General features: G+C 39.4%; 1 protein-coding gene across 2 annotated transcripts; it reads left to right on the forward strand.

Annotated features, from left to right (window-relative positions):
- The first annotated feature begins 5,299 nt into the window (after nucleotides 1-5,299).
- On the forward strand, nucleotides 5,300-22,071 carry chrna5 (cholinergic receptor, nicotinic, alpha 5). Of its 2 annotated transcripts, none has more exons than XM_057846251.1 (8): nucleotides 5,300-5,354; nucleotides 5,433-5,569; nucleotides 9,397-9,548; nucleotides 9,638-9,682; nucleotides 9,804-9,913; nucleotides 10,196-10,373; nucleotides 13,523-14,215; nucleotides 19,848-22,071. In XM_057846251.1, exons 2-8 carry the CDS (start codon nucleotides 5,476-5,478, stop codon nucleotides 20,004-20,006), a joined length of 1,431 nt encoding a protein of 476 aa, XP_057702234.1. In that variant the 5' UTR covers nucleotides 5,300-5,354; nucleotides 5,433-5,475; the 3' UTR covers nucleotides 20,007-22,071. The 2 variants fall into 2 exon arrangements, with proteins under 2 accessions (XP_057702234.1, XP_057702242.1); XM_057846259.1 differs by lacking the exon at nucleotides 5,300-5,354 and adding an exon at nucleotides 8,622-8,738 and having other exon boundaries at nucleotides 5,430-5,569.
- The last annotated feature ends 27 nt before the right edge of the window (nucleotides 22,072-22,098 follow it).

Raw genomic sequence — 22,098 nt, forward strand, 5'->3', positions numbered from 1 at the left:
AGGAAATTAGAATACACAATATTCTAATTTCCTGACTGTCTCAGGAAATTAGAATATTGTGTATTCTAATTTCCTGAGACAGTCCTGTATATATACACAGGACTGTCTCAAAAAATTAGAATATTGTGTATTCTAATTTTCTGAGACAGTCCAGTATATATATGGCGGAAAACACAGACAAGGCTTAAAATTCATTTTCTGCTCTTGCAACCCTCTTAAAAATAAACTGCTGTACTTTATGCCAAAAGAACTGCTGTTTGATAGAATATGTCTACATGCTGCCATAGCAGATTCATGGGGCATTATGCCCCCGAACTATTTTTAATTTGTCCGTTTCACCTTGGAGACCCCCCACTTTTTGTTTCAACCTAGCCATAAAAAGAAGGTAGTAATTATAGTTATTATTCGTAATGTCTGTCATTTTTAGCTTTGACTTAATTGATGTTTAATATTTAGTTAGTTTTTTTTTTTTTTTTTTTTAAACGACTTTAACAATGTCTCTGATTTCTGCATCGCGACCCTTCTTATATTACCATGTTTCACCCATAAAATCCACTCTAAATCTGGCTGTGGCCATTCACAGCTGTGTTTTGACACTCTGTGATAGAGTGGGGCAAATAAGCATTTAGTCTCCCACTTGAAAACATTAGAGAGGCTTGTAATTGTCTACATGGGTAAACCTCAACCATGAGAGACAGAATGTGGGGGGGGGGGGGGGCAGAAAATCACATTGTTGGATTTTTAAAGAATTTATTTGCAAATCATGGTGGAAAATAAGTATTTGGGCAATACCAAAAGTTCATCTCAATACTTTATTATGTACCCATTGTTGGCAATAACGGAGGCCAAACGTTTTCTGTATCTGTTCACAAGCTTTTCACACACTGTTTCTGGTATTTTGGCCCATTCCTCCATGCAGATCTCCTCTAGAGCAGTGATGTTTTGGGGCTGTCGTTGGGCAACACGGACTTTCAACTCCCTCCACAGATTTTCTATGGGGTTGAGATCTGGAGACTGGCTAGGCCACTCCAGGACCTTGAAATGCTTCTTACGAAGCCACTCCTTTGTTGCCTTGGCTGTATGTTTGGGATCATTGTCATGCTGAAAGACCCAGCCACGTCTCATCTTCAATGCTCTTGCTGATGGAAGGAGATTTTCACTCAAAATCTCTCGATACATGGGCCCATTCATTCTTTCCTTGACACAGATCAGTCGTCCTGGTCCCTTTGCAGAAAAACAGCCCCAAACCATGATGTTTCCACCCCTATGCTTTACAGTGGGTATGGTGTTCTTCGGCTGCAACTGAGTATTCTTTCTCCTCCAAACACGAGAACCTGTGCTACTACCAAAAAGTTCTATTTTGGTTTCATCTGACCATAACACATTCTCCCAGTCTTCTTCTGGATCATCCAAATGCTCTCTAGCGAACCGCAGACGGGCCTGGACATGTACTTTCTTCAGCAGGGGGAGTCCCTGGCGGCGCATTGTGTTCCTGATAGTAGCCTTTGTTACTGTGGTCCCAGCTCTCTGTAGGTCATTCACTAGGTCCCCCCGTGTGGTTCTGGGATTTTTGCACACCGTTCTTGTTATCATTTTGACGCCACGGGGTGAGATCTTGCATGGAGTTCCAGATCGAGGGAGATTATCAGTGGTCTTGTATGTCTTCCATTTTCTAATAATTGCTCCTGCAGTTGATTTCTTTACACCAAGCGTTTTACCTATTGCAGATTCAGTCTTCCCAGCCTGGTGCAGGTCTATAATTTTGTCTCTGGTGTCCTTCGACAGCTCTTTGGTCTTGGCCATAGTGGAGTTTGGAGTGTGACTGACTGAGATTATGGACAGGTGTCTTTTATACCGATGATGAGTTAAAACAGGTGCCATTAATACAGGTAACGAGTGGAACCTCATTAGACCTCGTTATACCTCGTTAGAAGTTAGACCTCTTTGACAGCCAGAAATCATGGCTGTTTGTAGGTGGCCAAATACTTATTTTCCACTTTAATTTGGAAATAAATTCTTTAAAAATCAAACAATGTGATTTTCTGTTTTTTTCTCCACAGTCTGTCTCTCATGGTTGAGGTTTACCCATGTTGACAATTACAGGCCTCTCTAATCTTTTCAAGTAGGAAAACTTGCACAATTAGTGGTTGACTAAATACTTATTTGCCCCACTGTACATGCTACAGAGTTTTTGGATCGAAAAGAGGTAAGTACACGATAATATCTCGTTAAAATCATGGTATCTTCAATTATGCTCGCTCATGCTCTCACCTCCAGTTAGGGGTTTGCTGTTTAATTTTTTTTTCAATGCCCTCCTGTTCAAAAAATGTTTCCCCAGAAAATTGAGATTTTAATCTTTCCAATGGTGCATCACAAATGCATATAGGACAATTTTGAAATTTGACCAAATTGGGGGTCTCAGAGCGGACCTTCAAGTCACCTGAGTGTTTTCCGCCATATATATATATATATATATATATATATATATATATGTATATATATATGTATATATATATATATATATATATATATATATACACACACACACACATATATAGGGTTTTGTTCAGGTACTCCGGTTTCCTCCCACATCCCAAAAACTTGCATGGTAGGCTGATCGAGCACTTCAAACTGTCCGTAGGTTTGAGAGTGTGCATGAACGGTTGTTTGTCTGTATGTGCTCTGTGACTAGTTCAGGGCTCCTGCCCGTTGTTAGCTGGGATAGGCTCCAGCACCCCACCCCGCGACCATCGTAAGGATAAGCGGTTCAGAACATGAATGAATGTATATGTGTATAAATACACAGTGTATCACAAGACCACAGAGAGTACACCCCTCACATTTTTGAGGGGAAAATAAATTAACTATTATATAAGCACAAAGACTACTTTTCATTGTGTCAAAGTGTCATTTTGTCAGTGTTGTCCCATGAAAAGATACACTTAAATATCTGCACAAAATGCAAGGGGTGTACTCACCTTGGTGATACACTGTATATACAGTGATATGAAAAAGTATCTGAACCTTTTGGAATTTCTCACATTTCTGCATAAAATCACCATCAAATGTGACCACTCAAACATTTATAGTTTTTTATATTTTAATGGGGATGGTATGCAAAACATGACAGAAGGGGGGAAAATAAGTAAGTGAACCATCATGTTTAATATTTTGTGCCCCCCCCCCCCCCCCTTTGAAAGCAATAACTTCAACCAGACGCTTCCTGTACCTGCAGATCAGTCCAGCACATCAATGAAGACTAATCTTAGCCCATTCCTCTCTACAAAACTCCTGTAGTTCAGTCAGATTCCTGGGATGTCTGTCATGAATCGCTGTTTTTAGGTCATGCCTGAGCATCTCAATGAGGTTCATGTCTGGTCTTTGACATGGCTATTCCAGAACGTGTATTTTGTTCTTCTGACACCATTCTGAAGTTGATTTACTTCTGTGTTTTGGATTTTCTTGTTGCAGCATCCATCCTCTTTTTAGCTTCAACTGTCTGACAGACAGCCTCAGGTTTTCCTGCAAAACATCCTGACAAACCTTTGAATTCTTTCTTCCATTAATGATTCCAAGTTGTCCAGGCCCTGAGGTAGCGAAACAGCCCCAAATCATGATGCTCCCTCCACCATGCTTCACAGTGGGGATGAGGTGTTGATGTTGGTGACCTGTTTCATTTTACCTCCACACATGACGTTGTCTGTTACTCCCTAACAAGTCAACGTTGGTTTCATCAGTCCACAAAATATTTTTTGCCAAAACGTCTGTGGAGTGTCCAAGTTCCTTTTGCGAACATTAAACGAGCAACAATGTTTCTTTTAGACAGCAGTGGCTTCTTCCGTGGAGTTCTCCCACGAACACCATTCTTGGACATTGTTTTGCATATAGTTGATGTGTGCACAGAGATATTGGACTGTGCCAGTGATATCAGTAAGTCCTTAACAGACACTCTAGGGTTCTTTTTTTACGTCTCAGAGTATTATGCGCTGAACTCTTGGCGTCATGCTTGGTGGACGGCCGCACCTTGGGAGAGATGCAACAGTGTCAAACTCTCTCCGTTTGGAGACGTTTCTGACTGTCGATCGATGAACATCCAGACTTTTAGAGATGGTTTTGTATCTTTTCTCGGCTTTATACAAATCAACAATCCTTGATCGCAGGTCTTTAGACAGCTGTTTTGACCGAGCCATGATGCACATCAGACGCTTCTCATCACAACAATTCTTACCAGGTGTGTGTTTTATAGTGGGCAGGGCAGCTTTAAGCCACTCATCAGTGATTAGGCACACACCTGACTTAAAATGTTTGGTAAAAATTGGTTTCAATTGCTCTTTAAGTCTCCTTTGTCAGAGGTTTCGGTTACTTATTTTTCCACTTTCTGTCATCGTTTGCAGGCTATCGTCATTAAAATATGAGAACCCATAAGTGTTTCTGCAGTTTTAGTTAAAGCACACACTGTATTTTCATCTGTGTGATTTTGACAAAGATCAGATAACATATGATGATTTTATGCAGAAATGTGAGAAATTCCAAAAGGTTCAGATACTTTTTCATACCACTGTATGTAAGGATGTCATAAATGTACTTTTGTGCAAGTCAAAATTATTGCAAAGTGATATTTCAAACAAAGTAGGTGTATTGGTGACACTTTAAGAAAATAGCCTAAAAATAACAATGTGTCGCAAAAATACTACTTGTCGTGCCATGTACTGTACTGCTGCCAAAGTGCTGAAATTTAATCAACTACGACAAGTTTTAATTTTGACAATTATTCAGAAAAATGTATAAAACCATTCAAAGGACTGAAATGTTGTGTCAAAATAAAAATAACAATAAGAATATCAAAATTGCTGATTTCAGAAAAACTAAAGCTTATAGATTTTTTTTTTTATTTTTTATGGCAGATTAAAATCAATGCCCAAAACTTGTATAGAGTAAAAGAAAAACAACAACAACTAAAACAAACTCATGCAACATAAAACTAAAAAAAAAAGAACAAGTTGGACAGTGTTTTAATCACTGTCAATATATTTAATCTTATCAGGACCTATTTTTCAGTATACTTCCTGCATCACAAGTTATTTAACTGTAGAATTATCTGTTGAAATATAGCTATGGCCCAGGTGTGTTCTAAACTGGGGCGAATGTTCTTTTGTGTTACTGCAGGGAGGAGTCGGATTGTGTTACAACAGAAGATTAAGTGACCTCAAGAACTGCAAGGAACCAAAGATGAGGGGGCTGGGTGTGAGGGGAGAGTAAAGGGGTGGTGCTTCCCAGATGCAAGGGAGGGAGGGAGAAAGAGGAGAGAGGTAGTGAGCATCGCTTCTCTGTTCCCTGACGCTACTCAGAGACAGGTATGCATCAATACTGTTTTCATTTTGACATAATGAAGTTTTTTTTTTTAATGACGCAAATGTCACCTCTTAATGCAGGCTCCGTCTTCCAGGAAAACGATGGTTGAGCGCAGCCTCTGAGATGATGCCGAGAGCAGGGGGGGCGGCTGCCTCCTCTCTCGCCTTGCTGCTGCTGTTGCCGCTGCTGCGCTGTTGCCACCTGTGCCACTCGCTGCGTAAGTTGCCCGCCGATGCTAATGCCACAAAAATTGAGTCCCACGTGACATACATAGCTGAACAGCAACCGGACACAAAAAGCTGCCACTTATGTCGCTATAGTAAATCTTTGCGGGGAGAGAGACCAAACCGTGCTGCTGTTCTCAAAAAATGGCAAGTAATTGGTACCCTCTTGTTAAATGTTCATAATTGCTATGTTGATTGTAAACATACCACTGTGACCCTAAATCACTTTAGTAAATATCAATTATAATGTTATAATCTGTAAAAAAAAAAATATGGCTTTTAGATGATTTGATTATTATTATTATTAAAGGGTAATAATATGAATCCTTACTGGTAAATCCTTAACATTTTATTAATTCATATTCTTTTTAATCAGAGAAGATTAAATACACAATACACAAATAAATAATATTTTTTTTAAATGTACAAATGAACTACGACAGCATGGCTCGCTCCCTAAACTTCTCATCAGCCCATATACATGAAAAGTACAAAAAGCGCACATGGCCTCTATTGGCTAATTCAGAACCTTTTGACATTAGGCTTAATGTTCGAGTTAACAGTGGTTTAGTTAGTTGGTGGAGTTGATTTCAACAAATTCTGTTTCGTTATTAGGTTATTTGTTAGTTTCAGGTCTAGCTAGCTGTCAAGATAGCGCGAGTCAATGGCACCGTTATTAAGTTATTTGTTAGTTTCAGGTCTAGCTAGCTGTCAAGATAGCGCGAGTCAATGGCACCATTATAGCATGCCAATAAAAAAAGATACAGATATACGAACAGATCCAACATAGTCAAATAAATTCAAAACACAGATCATTGTTTCAAAACACCCATGCGGCCAAAACAATGTCACACCAAACCGCCGTAATTCATTGCATTCTGCAGGACTATTTTTTTTTAGATACGTAATTCGACCCCAATAAAAAGGAGTGATCGGTCACTCGTTCTCATGCTGCATTTGCGGAAGGTGACAAGTCGGACTTATCACGCTCGGAGGGTACCAGTTGCTACCTTAAAGCATTCCAAACGAATGTCAACAGCAAATGTGGCCGATCGCCACAAGTTGTTTTTTATTTTGGCCTTCAAAAGACATTTTGACCTCCAGCAAACTTGACTTCTCATAAGCGATCAAATAGTGGAGGCGTACTAATGATATTCTTCCAGATCAGAGGTTGGAAACTCTTCCCACCTTCCTAGAATGCAGCATCAGTCTGCTGAGTTAACTGACGGCCGGCAACATGGCGAAATGTGCATTTAGAGGCAGTTGGAAACATACAGAAGAAACGGGCAAAGCAAAGTTTCCACAAATTCCCTATGAAGAATGAGGAAAAATATACACTGGTCAATTGCTGCTGGCTACGACATACAAAAATCAGCGGTGAAAAAAACCTGATGTGATATCACTCCACTGTGCTCCCCTGCATAACTTCTAGATTACAAATGTTACTGTTCATACTGCAGTTATTGACATGCAATGGTAAGTTTAATAACTTTATCCTGAAAACAGAGCCAACACTATTGATTGCATGAGTCATCGATGATTTTCATGTGTACACATGTTGTTTTTTATAGGCATGTTATAATGGTGCCATTGACTCGTGCTAGCTTAGCAACTCCGGAGCCCTGAAATTAACAAATAACTTGCAAACGAAAAGGAATTTGTTGAAATCAAGTCCACCAACTAACTAAACCCCTGCTAACTCAAAGATTAAGCCTAATGTCTTAAATCCTGAACTTCCGCTTTAAGGCTACAGTAAGTCAGCAGTTAATTAATGTATTGAATTAGTCCAGACAAAAAAAATTACAAAACGAGCTCCAAGGATTGATTCGTGTACATCCCGGGAAAATAGCCACCAAATTTCCCTTTGATCTGTTCAATATAGTGCTGCAACGATTAATCGATTAACTCAAGTATTCGATTAGAAAAAAAGATTTGAATTAAATTTGCCTGCTTCGAGTATTTGTTTAATTAAAGTGGCGTTGTTATGGTTTGTTTTTTTGAAAGTTTGCATTTAATTTTATTGATTTGGGTGGATACACTGCCCTCTAGTGTGCCTCATTTTACATCGCCAAATCCAGCTACTCCCTGTTAAGACCAACATAAACTCGGTTTTTGTTTGAGCTAATGTTGAATGCATTCATAATGTAGTTTAAAGGTATACAGTATTTAGCCAATTTTTGTGGGAATACTGTATATATCTGAACCTTTTCTAAGAGCAATGTTAAAGAACAAAACAAAAACAAAAAAAACCCTTAGTATTTCATAGCATTTAAGCTAGCGCACTTTTGCGATGTAAGTTAGCCAATTGTTCTTTTGTTGTACATACGTAGATCCTTATTTTTTTTTTTTTTTTTTTTTTCAATACCGTTTGAGGCCCAGCTCAGGTATTTTAATTTTTTCATGTTTATCCGATTACTCGATTAGTCGAACTAACTGGTTCATTGATTAATCGACGACTAAAATAATCAATGGCTGCAGCCCTAGTGTGTTATCAAGCGTAATGAAATTTTTTAGGTAAGAAATAAGTTTTTTTTTTTTTTTTTCTTTATAAGATCAAGGCGTTTTTTGAGTGAAAGCAGTGAATTAGTTTTTTTTTTCTTCTAGTCAAATCTGAGATGCAATTGTTGGCTGTTTTCAACAATGTACATCGAAAATAACGACATTGATTGACTGAAAATGGTTCAATATTAGATGAAATATTGTTTTCTCATATATATTTATAATTGCTCTTTACCTAAAATAATATGTTTTATCCAATTACTCGATAGAATTTTCAGTCGAATACTCGATTACTAAAATATTCGATAGCTGCAGCCCTAGTTCAATAATCATGGCCAAGTAGTAATTTTGGTTAGTGTCCTCACCTGGAAAACAAAAGCAAAGTTATCGAGAGCTTGAGACTTCCCGATATTATAGTTGAAACCTGGTGTCCCCATGACCTAAAATGTGATGACCATGTACTGTATGTGGACACCACACGGGGTCAAGTTTTTCTATGTGTCTGAACTTCCATTTACAACCAAGGCTAAACTTTGATCCTCCCAGATGTACAAAGATCTGATTTTCTGAGTTGAGAAGTATCCCTTCAACATACACTACATCCCTCCAGACAATCATCATTTCATCATCGCATGTATGGACAATTTGGCATCTTCATTAGAGGTAACATATGTACTTTCTGAGTATGAAAGGGAGTTGGAGTGACTGGCAAAAATGTAGATTTTAAACCCTAAACCTCAGAAATGTGAGGCCAGTACATCATTATACTACCATTTTGCATTTTGCCTCATATATTGCTCCTATTGCAAATTATGCATTTGTTTGGCTACATGCTGAGAAGGAGTTACAGTATAATACATGCAATTGATCAATATTTTATTGATGTCATGAATTCAGATCAATATTTGTATATAAGGTGGGTAGCAGCAGTGTGTCTCCATTATTTGGACTGCAGACAGATCACCTTCCCCTTGCCAGCATCGATTTGAGAGTAGCAGTCAGGCGGAACGACGGTAATAGGAATGGAGCTTCAAAAAAATGATAAATGCGAGGATAGCACACTCATTAACTGGGGATTGCTTGTCCCTCTCGATATTAGAAACTGCAAATGTGAGATCCGCTGCCCATAAATTGAGTCCGAAAGACAAAGCGCGTCATTCAGAGTGAGATTGATAGCTTTGGTGTGTCTTATTTATCGACTACGCTAGCTTGCTCTTAGGCAACTATACATTTCAATACTAGTGAAGTATTAAGGAAGAGAAGCATGATGATAAAAATGGATTTTAATGACAAATTAAATGCTGTTTAAAACTCTTTTCAGGTGTTCCTAACCTCTCGTCCTATGCAAAAGCCGAAGACAAGCTGTTCAAATACCTCTTTGGGAACTATCAGAAATGGGTCCGCCCAGTTGAATATCTCAACCAGACCATATGTGTCAAGTTTGGACTCGCCATCTCCCAGCTAGTTGATGTGGTGCGGTTGAAAATGTATTTTTTTTTTTCCATTCGTCTAATTCAATATCAATGTATTAATTGAGCTTCTGTTGTGTTTTCATCATCAAGGATGAGAAGAACCAGCTGATGACCACAAATGTGTGGATGAAGCAGGCAAGTGGAACAACATGAAGTATGACCAAATGTCCCCTTTTTTCATGCACATACTATTTATGTAAAGATTTATCAAGGGTATATAATCAGATTGACAACTAAACAAATGTCCGTTTTACAGGAATGGACTGACATGAAGCTAAGATGGGACCCTGATGACTACCTGGGCATCACCACTATACGAGTGCCCTCTGACAGACTCTGGCTCCCAGATGTAGTGCTCTATGATAAGTATGTAACGTTATGGAATAGCTCAAACTTCAACATACAATGGGGAGATTACAATAATTTTGAGGAGAAGAACATCAATTTACACTGTATAAATGGAAGAAAATGGGGTTTCATTTCTAACATCTTGGATTCACCTAATCCTCACAAATCAAGAAAATGGGGTTTCATTTCTAACATCTTGGATTCACCTAATCCTCACAAATCATATGCTAATATGTGCATTTGGAAACATTAATGAATGCAAATGTGATGCTAATTCATAATTTGCGTTTTCATCGACAGTTCAGATGGTCGTTTTGAGGGCACAGTCACCAAGGCGGTTGTCAAATATGACGGAACCATAACTTGGACACCACCTGCTAATTACAAGTCTGCCTGCACCATCGATGTCACCTTCTTTCCATTTGATTTGCAGAATTGCTCCATGAAATTTGGCTCTTGGACTTACGACGGCTCCCAGGTGGTTGAATTTGACTGAGCTCTGCCTTCAGTAGTGGGAAAAAAACACAAATACCGTATTTTTCAGACTATAAGTCGCTCTTTCATTCTAGACCTGAGAACATTAATAGTTTTTCTTTTCTTTTAGAGAATGGAATAAAGAATAAATTACTAGAAACTAAAATTCTTAGAGAAACTGCAGGTCACTTCCTATTGATTTTGGGTCACTTCCTGTTGATTTTAGGGCATTTCTAGTATCAATAAAAATTAAAATAATAATGATGCAAATCACACAATGAAGATGGGGCAAAAACATGTACTACATTGTAAGTTGCTTTGGAGTGTAAGTATCATTTTAGGGTATTTTTTTTTCTTATTGGAGACCAAGAACAAATGTTATAAATCATAGTAATAACATTAAAATGGAGAACCAAAGGCTAAGTAAGGAACTTTTAGTTTAACAAATATCAACCGTTCAATAAATAACTAAAGCTATAGACTTTATAATGTATTGATGATGGGACGCGGGGCCGATAAATAGAGGGCCTGCATTGTTGGCGAGGCCGTCAAAGCTGACCAAGGGAATTACAGACAAAGGGTTTTTTTCGTTGAAAATTCTTGTGAATAAATGCCTAAATCCCTGAATTCTTTATCAATATGGACGTGAAACAGTCTCGATTCTTGGTTAAAAGCAAAAAGTAAACTGTGCAGTTATCATTAATTTTACGTAAATATGTCGAAGCACAATGCTAGTCTGTTAGTAAACATAGCTAGCGGCCGCCTTATGTAAACAGAGCTTTTCCGGTGAAAATTCTTGTGAATAAATGCTTAAATTCCCCAATTCTATATAGATAAGGACGTAAAACAGTCTTGATTCTTGGTTAAAAGCAAAAAATAAACCGTGCAGTTAGCATTTATTTTACATAAATATGTCGAAGTACAACGCTAGTCTGTTAGTGAATGAAGCTAACAGCTGCCTTATGTAAACAGAGCTTTTCCAGTGAAAATTCTTGTGAATAAATGCTTAAATCCCTGAATTCTTTATTGATATGGACGTAAAACAGTCTCGATTCTTGGTTTAAAAAAAAAAAAAAAAGTGCAGTTAGCATTTATTTTCCGTAAATATGTCAAAGTACAATGCTAGTCTGTTAGTGAATGCAGCTAGCGGCCGCATCATGTAAACAGCTTTTCCAGTGAAAATTCTTGTGAATAAATGCTTAAATCCCCGAATTCTTTATAGATATGGATATAAAACAGCCTCAATTCTTGGTTAAAAGCAAAAAAAAAAAAAAGTGCAGTTAGCATTTATTTTACGTAAATATTGCGAACTATGATGTCAATGCAGTAGCGGCTAATTTCTCCCATTGATTTTTTTTTCACGTTTCAAAATGCATGCATGGTACGAAAAATATAATAATTTCCATGAATCCTCGAACAAATCACTCCTGAAACAATCCTTCCTGTTTTTATGTGGTACAGCTTTCGTACTTTTTCAACAGAAATCCGCTGTTAGATTGCTGCGTGCGTGTATTTGTGAATAGCTCCTCTTGATATGGGCGGCCCCCTACTTGAATGCGAGGCACAGTGCCTGACCGATCTGACCCGTCAATACCATTATGAAGTCTATGCTAAAGCCACAATAATACAACATAACTTGCTTACCAAACTCTTGAACTCACTCTGAATCACTACCAATTAGGGTTGTTCCGATCATGTTTTTTTGCTCCCGATCCGATCCCGATCGTTTTAGTTTGAGGATCTGCCGATCCCGATATTTCCCGATCCGATTGCTTTTTTTTTTTTTTTTTGCTCTCGATTCAATTCCAATCATTCCCGATGATTTTTCCCCATCATATACATTTTGGCAATGCATTAAGAAAAAAATGAATAAAACTCGGACGAATATATACATTCAACATACAGTACATAAGTACTGTATTTGTTTATTATGACAATAAATCCTCAAGATGGCATTTACATTATTAACATTCTTTCAGTGAGAGGTATCCACGGATAGAAAGATTTGTAATTCTTAAAGGATAAATGTGACTTTGTATATTGTGACCAAATATTGCCATCTAGTGTATTTGTTGAGCTTTCAGTAAATGATACTGTAGCCATTTAACTTCTGCCCAAATGCATGATGGGAAGTGCAACCATGACTGTGCGTCGTGGTACCAACTGATATATCTTCTCTGCGTTGGGAATAAAATAGGGTGTTAAAAAAAAGATCAACTACTACTACCTTTCTTCCCCAAATTGATTCCCACGATTATTCTAATCGTTGGGAGAGGGATTGTAAGGCTTTAGCCATTTAAAAAAAGGCTCCAAAGGCTGCCAAAATTCACTCTACTCATCTTACGCTGCCTTTTAGCTCTATATACTGTATAGGTAAAACGGCGCCATTATAGATTGAACGCGACAATGCGTGAGTGGGTCGTGCAGCGCATGCGTTAATTGTGTTAAATATTGTAACGTGATAAATGTAAAAAATATTCATTCTCGCCGTTAACGCGCAAAATCTGATAACCCTACCTTAAGCTTAAACTAAAGACTCTGGAAGAGTGTAACACATTATGTCTGTGACGTTAAATACAATTAGAAAATTATTTAATTAAAAAATATATATATTTATTAAAAAAAAGGCATGTCCAATATTTTTTTGCCGATTCCGATACTTTGAAAATGACGTGATCGGGACATCTCTACTACCAATCATTTAAAGTCATCATCTTCAGTTTGACTTCTGAAGAACTCTGCCAACTCTCCTTCTCGTGGCTGTCGATTTGAAATAAAAAAACAGTCCGCACCTGAGATTAAATCACAGGCTCAGCCAATTTATGAAAAATAGGTGATTTATAGTCCGGAAAATACAGTGAATACTCCAATTTACAAAAGGAAACCCCCCAAAAAACATTATTTTTCATAAACTTTGATGTTATTTTATCAGGAAAACAATTTGCATTAACAACGTCCAAAATGTTCTTTTTCCAACATACGCTTTCAGGAAAGACACAGTAGTCCTGTAAACGCTAACAAATCATCCTAAACCAAATTGGTGTACCGAGCGATAAGCTTCGTCTTTCAGTTGAAATGTATCAACTAATCGTACTATCCGAGTACCAAAAACTACTCTTGTGGCATTATGTCCATGTGTTCTTTATTCGGCAGGTTGATGTCCTTCTGGAGGACTTCCATGTGGACAGACAGGATTATTTTGACAATGGCGAGTGGGAGATTGTAAAGGCCACAGGTAGTCGTGGTCTGAGGCTAGACGGTGGCGCTTCATATCCCACCATCACCTACTTCTTCATCATTCGCCGGCTGCCTCTCTTCTACACACTCTTCCTCATCATCCCCTGCATCGGCCTGTCCTTCCTTACCATCCTCGTCTTCTACCTCCCCTCCAATTGCGGCGAGAAGATCTCTCTCTGCACTTCAGTGCTGGTGTCGCTAACCGTCTTCCTGCTGGTCATAGAGGAGATCATTCCTTCCTCGTCCAAGGCCATTCCGCTCATCGGCGAGTACCTGGTCTTCACCATGATCTTTGTCACGCTCTCCATCGTCATCACCGTCTTTGCCATTAACGTCCACCACCGCTCGTCCTCGACACATCACGGCATGGCGCCGTGGGTGCGCAGGATCTTCCTGCATCGACTGCCCAAGCTGCTGTGCATGCGCGGCCACGTAGACCGCTATGGCACGGCGGGAGCGCCGCAAACGGGGCGGGTACTGGGATTGGGAATGATGAAGGATACTCCAACTGAGCTGGGCCTCTCCCATACCAGACACAACATCCAAGCTGCCCTGGATTCTATCCGCTACATAACCATGCATGTGGTGAAAGAAAATGAAGTCAGAGAGGTGAGTATTTTATTTGATCTACATCCATTTTACATAGCTAATGAAGCAGGGCAATTTGAAAACATGATGAACCCAATAGAAAAAATACAATTGTATTGCTAGTTAACTCTTTATAAGGCACTCGTTGAACTCATTGGCTGCCATTGACAGCCAGCATCTCGCAGTCAAAATATGAGCATTCAGCTAGTCATCCCTGCTAAATTAATTGGATGTCTATCGTTGTCAATGGCAGGCAATGATTTTATAGTAAATCATCTTGTATGTGTGTGTGTACTTATTTATTTATTATTTTAAACTTAAGTTTATTTTTTGGTTACATTTTATTTTTTAAATAGCTTCAAATAACATTACCGTAATTTTCGCACTATAAGGCGCACCTGACTATAAGCCGCTACCCACCAAATTTGGCTAGAAAACGGCATTTGTTCATAGATAAGCTGCACTGGACTATAAGCTGCAGCTGTCCTGACTGTATTGTGGACTATTTAGACCAAAAGATGTAAACCGGTAACACTTCATTTGACAGCAGCATCATATGACTGTCATTAGACCAAATGAACCACCATGAGGCTTTGAACCAATTGCCTGCAAAGCTCCATTGCTTCAAGAAGCTTCATTTGGCCATCACTGCTCCCTCGGGGGAGACAGACAACCTCTGCTGCCACCTGCAATCAATACTGTTGTCATCCAACATGCCTCCTAGCATGCATTGCAGCGCTAAAGATGTAAATTCAATCAAAATTCATGTTCTGGGCTAATTGTTTCTTTAGGTACTGTTCTAGTTGTTTAATTAAATACTAGTTATGGTATTTGGTAACACTTTATTTGACAGTGGCGCCATAAGACTGTCATTAGACAATCATAATTATGATATCACACTGTCATGAACATTTATGAATGCTTATAACAGATGTCATTCAGAGTTATCCGGCAAATTATCTCATTTTTGAATGGATGTAAAGAATCCAACCTGGACATAAAAGGAGTAGTGACATAATTACCTGGATGACACTTAATGACATAAGCATTCAGTTATTCCCATAATAGTGTCATGTCATTGTGGGGTGGCGTGACTCAGTGGTAGAGTAGTTGTCCCCCAACCCAGAGGATGTGGGTTCAATTCTCCGCCCTGATGAACTCGTCTAAGTGTCCTTGAGCAAGACACTGAACCCCACGTTGCTCCTGGTGCTGTGTCACCAGTAGGTGGATGGCGAAATAGTGTAAAGCGCTTTGAGCGCCTTGAAAGGTGGAAAAGCGCTATATAAGTATAACACCATGTCATAATTATGACGGTTTTATCACAGTGTTATGATGCCGCTGTCAAATAAGTGTTACCTATTAACCAAAATAAATCAACAAATAAGCCACACTGGACTATAGCCGCAGGATTCAAAATGAAGGAAAAAAGTCACGGCTTATAGTCTGAAAATTACGGTATTTTATTTTAACTTAAAAATCAAAAAGGGAATTTTATTTGTTTGTTTTTGTGTAATGTGTAATTTATTTATTGCTTATTTAGTGTGTTATTAGAGACCATAAATAGAATATATTTCTGGTTTTAATCATAGGCGGAGTTTGACTTTTGGGGCAGGGGGGGCACAACTTGTTGATGAACCCAAAACGCAGTTTAAGCAATAAAATTAACTCCCAAGAATAATTATAATAGTATGTTGAAAATAAGCATTTTTTTGTTTCCCATCATTTTTGAGGGGAATTTTATAACAGGCTGCCTAGGAGAGCTATACTTATCGGCAAGATCGTCATCCATTGAATTTGGTACGCCTGCCGGTGTTAACAGGTGTTTTGTCAAATTTTTCACCCCATTGGAAATTGCAAATTTGTTTTAAAAATGGCGTTTGCAAAGTAAACACTGAGAACTTCTTTAAATAAAGGAATATTTACTAATGTTCGATCATGGACGGACATGTATAAAAGTTCTCCTTAGACACATTCTGCCATGTTAGCTGCACACAACAACTGCACGCCGCTCTATCCCTGTTTACGTCTTCGCCGTGTAGTTAAGCATTAATTTACGCCATATCCGTGTGGAACATGTATGTTTACGATGTTATCCAGTTTACAATCCAATTGAATGTAAAAGAGGGCTTATTCACGGCCACAACAGCTTTGGGAGCAAAATATTGTGAGGGTGCAAAATTTGTTGTACAATTAGCGTCTTTAGTGGAGCAAATTGAAACTCTGCTCACCATTTTGGCGGTGCTCTCTGGCTTTTAATGGTCATTTTCAATCCTTGGTTCTTGCTCAGTAGTTGTTTGTAGCTTTTTAAAGCTTAGATTTGAAAAAATTACGTATATCCATCTTGCCCTCTTCATTCCTCTGGTGGTTTTGGCTAAGCAAAGCAAATGACCCTCTAAGGTTCTAGTTGTGTTACTTTGTGGGTTTCTTGAATAAGACAACTTACTGAAAGGGTTGACTCACAGATCTTTAGTTGCACAACAGAAGAGAGGCATCGTCAACATTAACTGTTCACTTGCGGGCGGCTGTCTCGAGCTCGCTGTGTATCTCTGACTTCCGTGTGCTGTGACGAACAGACATTACTAATCAAACATGCAGCTACGATTTGCTCATATCATTACAATAGTCACATGATCTGTTCGAAAAATAATTTTGACCCATTATTTTTTTTTGTTCATTTCATTCATTTTTGTAGATATTTTTATATACTTATTTTGACAAAATGTTACCGGAAAATTTTAATTCTAAAATCATATATAGGAAAGTCAATTACATGTCATGACACTTTTCTGCCACCGGGGGGGCTGGCCCCCTTGGCCCTCCGTAAAATCCGCTTATGGTTTTAATTCATGTTGATTTCATTTTTATTACCATTTTGTTACTTTAGTATTTTATTTATTCATGAAAGATTTATAAATAAATAAATAAGCAAATAAATAAATACTAATATAATTATAACTGAGACCTGGCGTCCATATATGTGGACATCATATTTTGGGACATCAAGGCCACACTTGTACTGTACCAGATGTCAAATATTTTGGCCTACATAAACCCAAATTTGACATCTGTTAGGGGCAGACAAACTGGTTTTGGCAAGTATTTTATATAAATTAATTAATTTTTTATTAGCGAGCACAAGAGAGAACGTGGTACGTGTGGATCGCTCTGCTCGGGGTAGCTGGGCCAGCGTGAGACATGGAAGCTCGGAACGAGGCAGGCGTGGAATCCAACATGAGCGCACATAACAGGACCTGAGGCGAGAGAAAATTAGTCGTGACCGGGTTATCAGAGATATCATGAAGGAACACGAGATACAACTGACGAGTTATATAGACGAGTTGATCGGGTGACGAGTTGGCAGCGTCCACTGGCTTTTAGGAGCCCCTTTCACACACTCCGAAACACCGGGAATATCGCTGGATTTAACCGTGCAACAGTTATATGTATAAACAATTTTTTTACGCGGACGTTTCACGGGTCGCGTCTTTGTATCATGTCCGGGACTTTCCTGGGAAGCGGTGTGTGTGAAAGCAGGCGTTAAATTCCCGGGCCACAGCTCAATGGCTGATGACGTGAATATCATGGCGAGCCGATTGTCACTTCCTCTACTACTCTACTTTCGCTACTGGGGAAACAAGGTTGTACTTCAAATCAGAAAACAATGGAGGGACGCGTTCAAGGGTTTATTAAATACATATTTGCTACTACCATCAAGATATGCCTCCGTGGCGGCTCCACCCAGGCCCGCGTCCAAGGCATCTGTACGCACCATGGCAGGCTTCCTACTCGGCAGGGCCTGAGAAGAGGGGAGAGAGCGAGCCTGCCGCTGCCCCGCAAACAAAAATACACGCGATTGCTAGCTGAAAAGAGGGAATTACACAATGTGTCCGTGACAGTAGAATCGAGGAAGAGAGTCCATCGTCCATCTTAGGAAATGTGTGGGGTTTTTTTTTTTCCTGATGTTAGGGTCCGCTACTGCGGAAACAAGGTTGTACTTCAAATCAGAAAACAATGGAGGGATTCCTTCAATGGTTTATTAAATACAGGAATACACGCAATCGCTGGCTGTAAAGAATACAGTGGTCCATGACAGTAGGTCGACGGGGATCAGTAAAATAAAAAAAAAAATTAAAAAGCGGTAGCAGAGAGTCGATAAGACAACAAAACAAAGCCAGCGGGATTCTTCCCTCCCAAGCCAGCGGGATCCTATCTTCCACCCTTCTCTTGGATTGCCTGGGCTTAAATACAGTCTTGATGAGCTTCAGTTGGCTGCAGTTACTACGTCAGAAATGCTCCCTTCGGAACAAAACACGATTTGACCAACATTGTGACAGCCGATGCTGACCAAAAAGGATGCAATGTCTGGGTTATAAAATTGCGCCAGCAGCCCTCCCTGCACAGAGAGCGCCAGTGGGCAGCACAGGACAAGTGTGTGAAAGTGTCCATCCTGCGTCATTCTCGGAACATCTCTACATGTGTGAAAGCAATGACGCGAGTAAATCCCGTGTCATCTTACATGGGAATTTCCCTGGATATGTGTGTGAAAAGGGCTAGGGATGGCTGATGGTTGTTGCCCGCATTGTGGCTGTTCCAGTTTAGAGTTTATTTATTTTCCCCTCAAAATAACTCAAAATATAGCCATTAATATCTAAACCCCTGGCAACAAAAGTGAGTACACCCCTATGAAAAAAGGCACATCCCTAAATGTCCAAACTGAGTACTGCTTGTCATTTTCCCTTTCAAAATGTCATGTGACTCGTTACAGGAGTGCTGTCAGCATTGCTGCAGAGATTGAAGAGTTGGGGAGTCAGCCTGTTAGTGCTCAGACCATACGCCGTACTCTATATCAAATTGGTGTGCATGGCTGTCACCCCTGGAGGAAGCTTCTTCTGAAGACGGGACACAAGAAAGCCTGCAAACAGTTTGCTGAAGACATGTCAACAAAGCACAAGGATTACTGGAACCTTGTCCTATGGTCTGATGAGACAAAGATTAATTTGTTTGGTTCCGATGGTCTCAAGCATGTGTGGCGGCGACCAGGTGAGGAGTACGAAGATAAGTGTGTCATGCCTACAGTCAAGCATGGTGGTGGGAATGATCCCCCCCCACACCTCTTCAGTCTCTGCAGCAATGCTGACAGCACTCTTGTAACGAGTCACATGAAATTTTAGAGGGAAAATGACAAGCAGTACTCAATTTGGACGTTTAGGGATGTACGTAGTTCACATGAGTTGTACTCACTTTTGTTGCAAGGGCTTTAGATATTAATGGCTATATTTTGAGTTATTTTGAGGGGAAAATAACTGAACTCTATTATATAAGCTGCACACAGACGACTTTTAATTGTGTCAAAGTGTCATTTTGTCAGTGTTGTCCCATGAAAAGATATACTTAAATATCTGCAGAAATGCAAGGAGTGTACTCACTTTTTTGATACACTGTTTGTATATGGACAACATGTCTTTATGAGACTTAAAGTTTGTTTTGTTTTGTTTTTAAATAACAAAATAGTCACTTGCCATATAAAGGGTTAAGCAGTTAAACTTTAAAATGCAAAGCTAATGCATGCTTTCAGACTATAAGTGCAAATGCAAACCTACACAAGCAGGTAGCACCCAAACCAAACTGTTATTTGTCTTCTTTTGGGCCCAAGGTGGTACAGGACTGGAAGTTTGTTGCCCAAGTTCTGGATCGAATGTTTCTGTGGGCATTCCTGCTAGTGTCCGTCCTGGGCTCAGCTCTCCTCTTCATTCCTGTGATCTACAAATGGGCCAGCATTATTGTACCCAAACATATTGGCGGTATCCTCTGAACATTCGCTGACATGGAGGTGAGGCACATCAGTGGTTAAGATCCAGATTTGATGACGGTTTGTAGTCTGCATCACATCTACAGATGAACTGTATGATTTTAAAATTGGAAAACAACTATAAAAATGTATAAAAAGAATGTCATTCCCATTCATCTAACATAATAAACGGTGATACAGGTCAATATAAAATTTCTGTTGAGCCCCTCATTAAAGGAGACATTAAGCTTTAATGTCAGAAAAGTTTGCTCGCAAGTGCACAGCAAATGATTGCCAGTTGGTAAGTCACATCTTCTGTCTGTTATTGCTTGATTTTACTTAGTAGATTTAAATTGTTTTACTATTTGTTTTGCACAAAAAAAAATAAAAAAAATAAAAAAGTGGGAGTTAGAAGGATTACATGATAGCAAATAAATCATTTGGTTTAAAGAGTAACTTAAAGCATGATTTGATGGGTTTAGCACTTTTTCAGACATCACTGGGACCTTTCAGTTCAGACATACAACAAGCCTTGTCTCAAATTGTGTATGCATGCACAGACCTGTTGCTAAGAGATGTGGCAGATCTGTACGAACATGTTCTGGACGCTGTGTGAAGACACTGTTAATGAACACACAACAGACGGTCATTGTAAGAGTATTTTGATCCAAGTGTAACAAGTAGTACAAATCGAGTGGGAAAAAAACGCAAGAATTGTTTCCCACTCTATTAGCTGCTTGTGTAATAACTAGGGGTGTAACGGTACACAAAAATCTCGGTTCGGTACGTACTTCGGTTTTGAGGTCACGGTTCGGTACATTTTCGGTACAGTAAGAAAACAAAATGCAAAATATAAATGTGCTAGTTGTTTATTACACACTTTTTTGCTTTCAACAATAGGAACATTAGCCTATAAAAAGCTAGAATTCTTCTCACAAATTGAAAATACAATATTCTGAAATGTAGATATTTTGAAAAACAAAGTAAAAATAACACTACCTAAGACCTTTTCTTTAAAAAAAAATATCTGATGTGCAAAATTGAACAGTTGCAACAATGATCAGTTTCAAATTTCTCATATTAACTTTATGACTATTACTTCCATGTCTACATTTAATGTTACTTACGCTGCTCACTGCACTTCTGAGTGGTGCGACGGCCCTGGCCGTTTAATTGCTATCTTTTTTGAGACTGTCGGTCAGCTGATCGTCGTGTCCGCCAGCTGGCTGCTTCCCCTCCCAAAGTGACACCGGACGGGCAGACGACGCAGCCGCCGCTGATGGGCCACCCGAGGAAGGGTGCCAACGTCAGAAACTAGCCGGTGTCTGTCATGTATCCATTGTGCAGCCCTTTGTTTACATTTGCGGCAATAATGACACTTGCTTTACGGCAGCTAAACCGATACAAGGTAGTACTATTAGGCCGTTTTTTGAGCTCGCATCCTCGCGTGTGTGTTGTATTGTGCCTGAGTCTTGTTAACCAAATAAAGGCAGCGTTAACAAAAGTCATCCTACCGCTCGTCATTTTACAGTCAACACTCAGAGTTCGCATTTGGCAGCATACGTGCCGCGTACCTCCTCGCCAGCTGTTTGCTCGCCATTCATTCACCTGTGCATTTGATCGCTATTTTGTTACACTCCCGCTTTTTCAGTGAGATATTTTGTTCATTCGTTATTGGATCGTTTTTGTTCACTACTGTAAATAAGAGCACCGCAGCAGTAGAGCAATTTTAATTTTGTTTGTTGTTTTGGCCTGGGCTTACGCTGAAGCCAGCTCCTTCCGCATTTTGTATATTTTGTTCATTGCGAGTTCGACTTATGTGAATACATTTGTGTCCACTTGCAACTTGTGTGTGTGGCTCGTTTTATGTTACGCACTTAGCGAGCCGTCCGTGGGGCGTAATTAACTGTGGGATTATGGGATGCATGAGCGGGCATTCCGCGCTTGCGTTAAATGCGTCAAATATTTTAACGTGATTAATTCGAAAAATTAATTACCGCCTGTTAATGCGCTAAATTTGACAGCACTTTACATTACGTCAGATACTCGTTCGGTACGCCTCCTTTCCGAACTGAGGAGCCCGAACCGAAACGGTTCAATACAAATACATGTACTT

This window comes from Corythoichthys intestinalis, chromosome 1 (genome assembly GCF_030265065.1).
Source record: "Corythoichthys intestinalis isolate RoL2023-P3 chromosome 1, ASM3026506v1, whole genome shotgun sequence".
NCBI classification, from domain to species: domain Eukaryota; kingdom Metazoa; phylum Chordata; class Actinopteri; order Syngnathiformes; family Syngnathidae; genus Corythoichthys; species Corythoichthys intestinalis.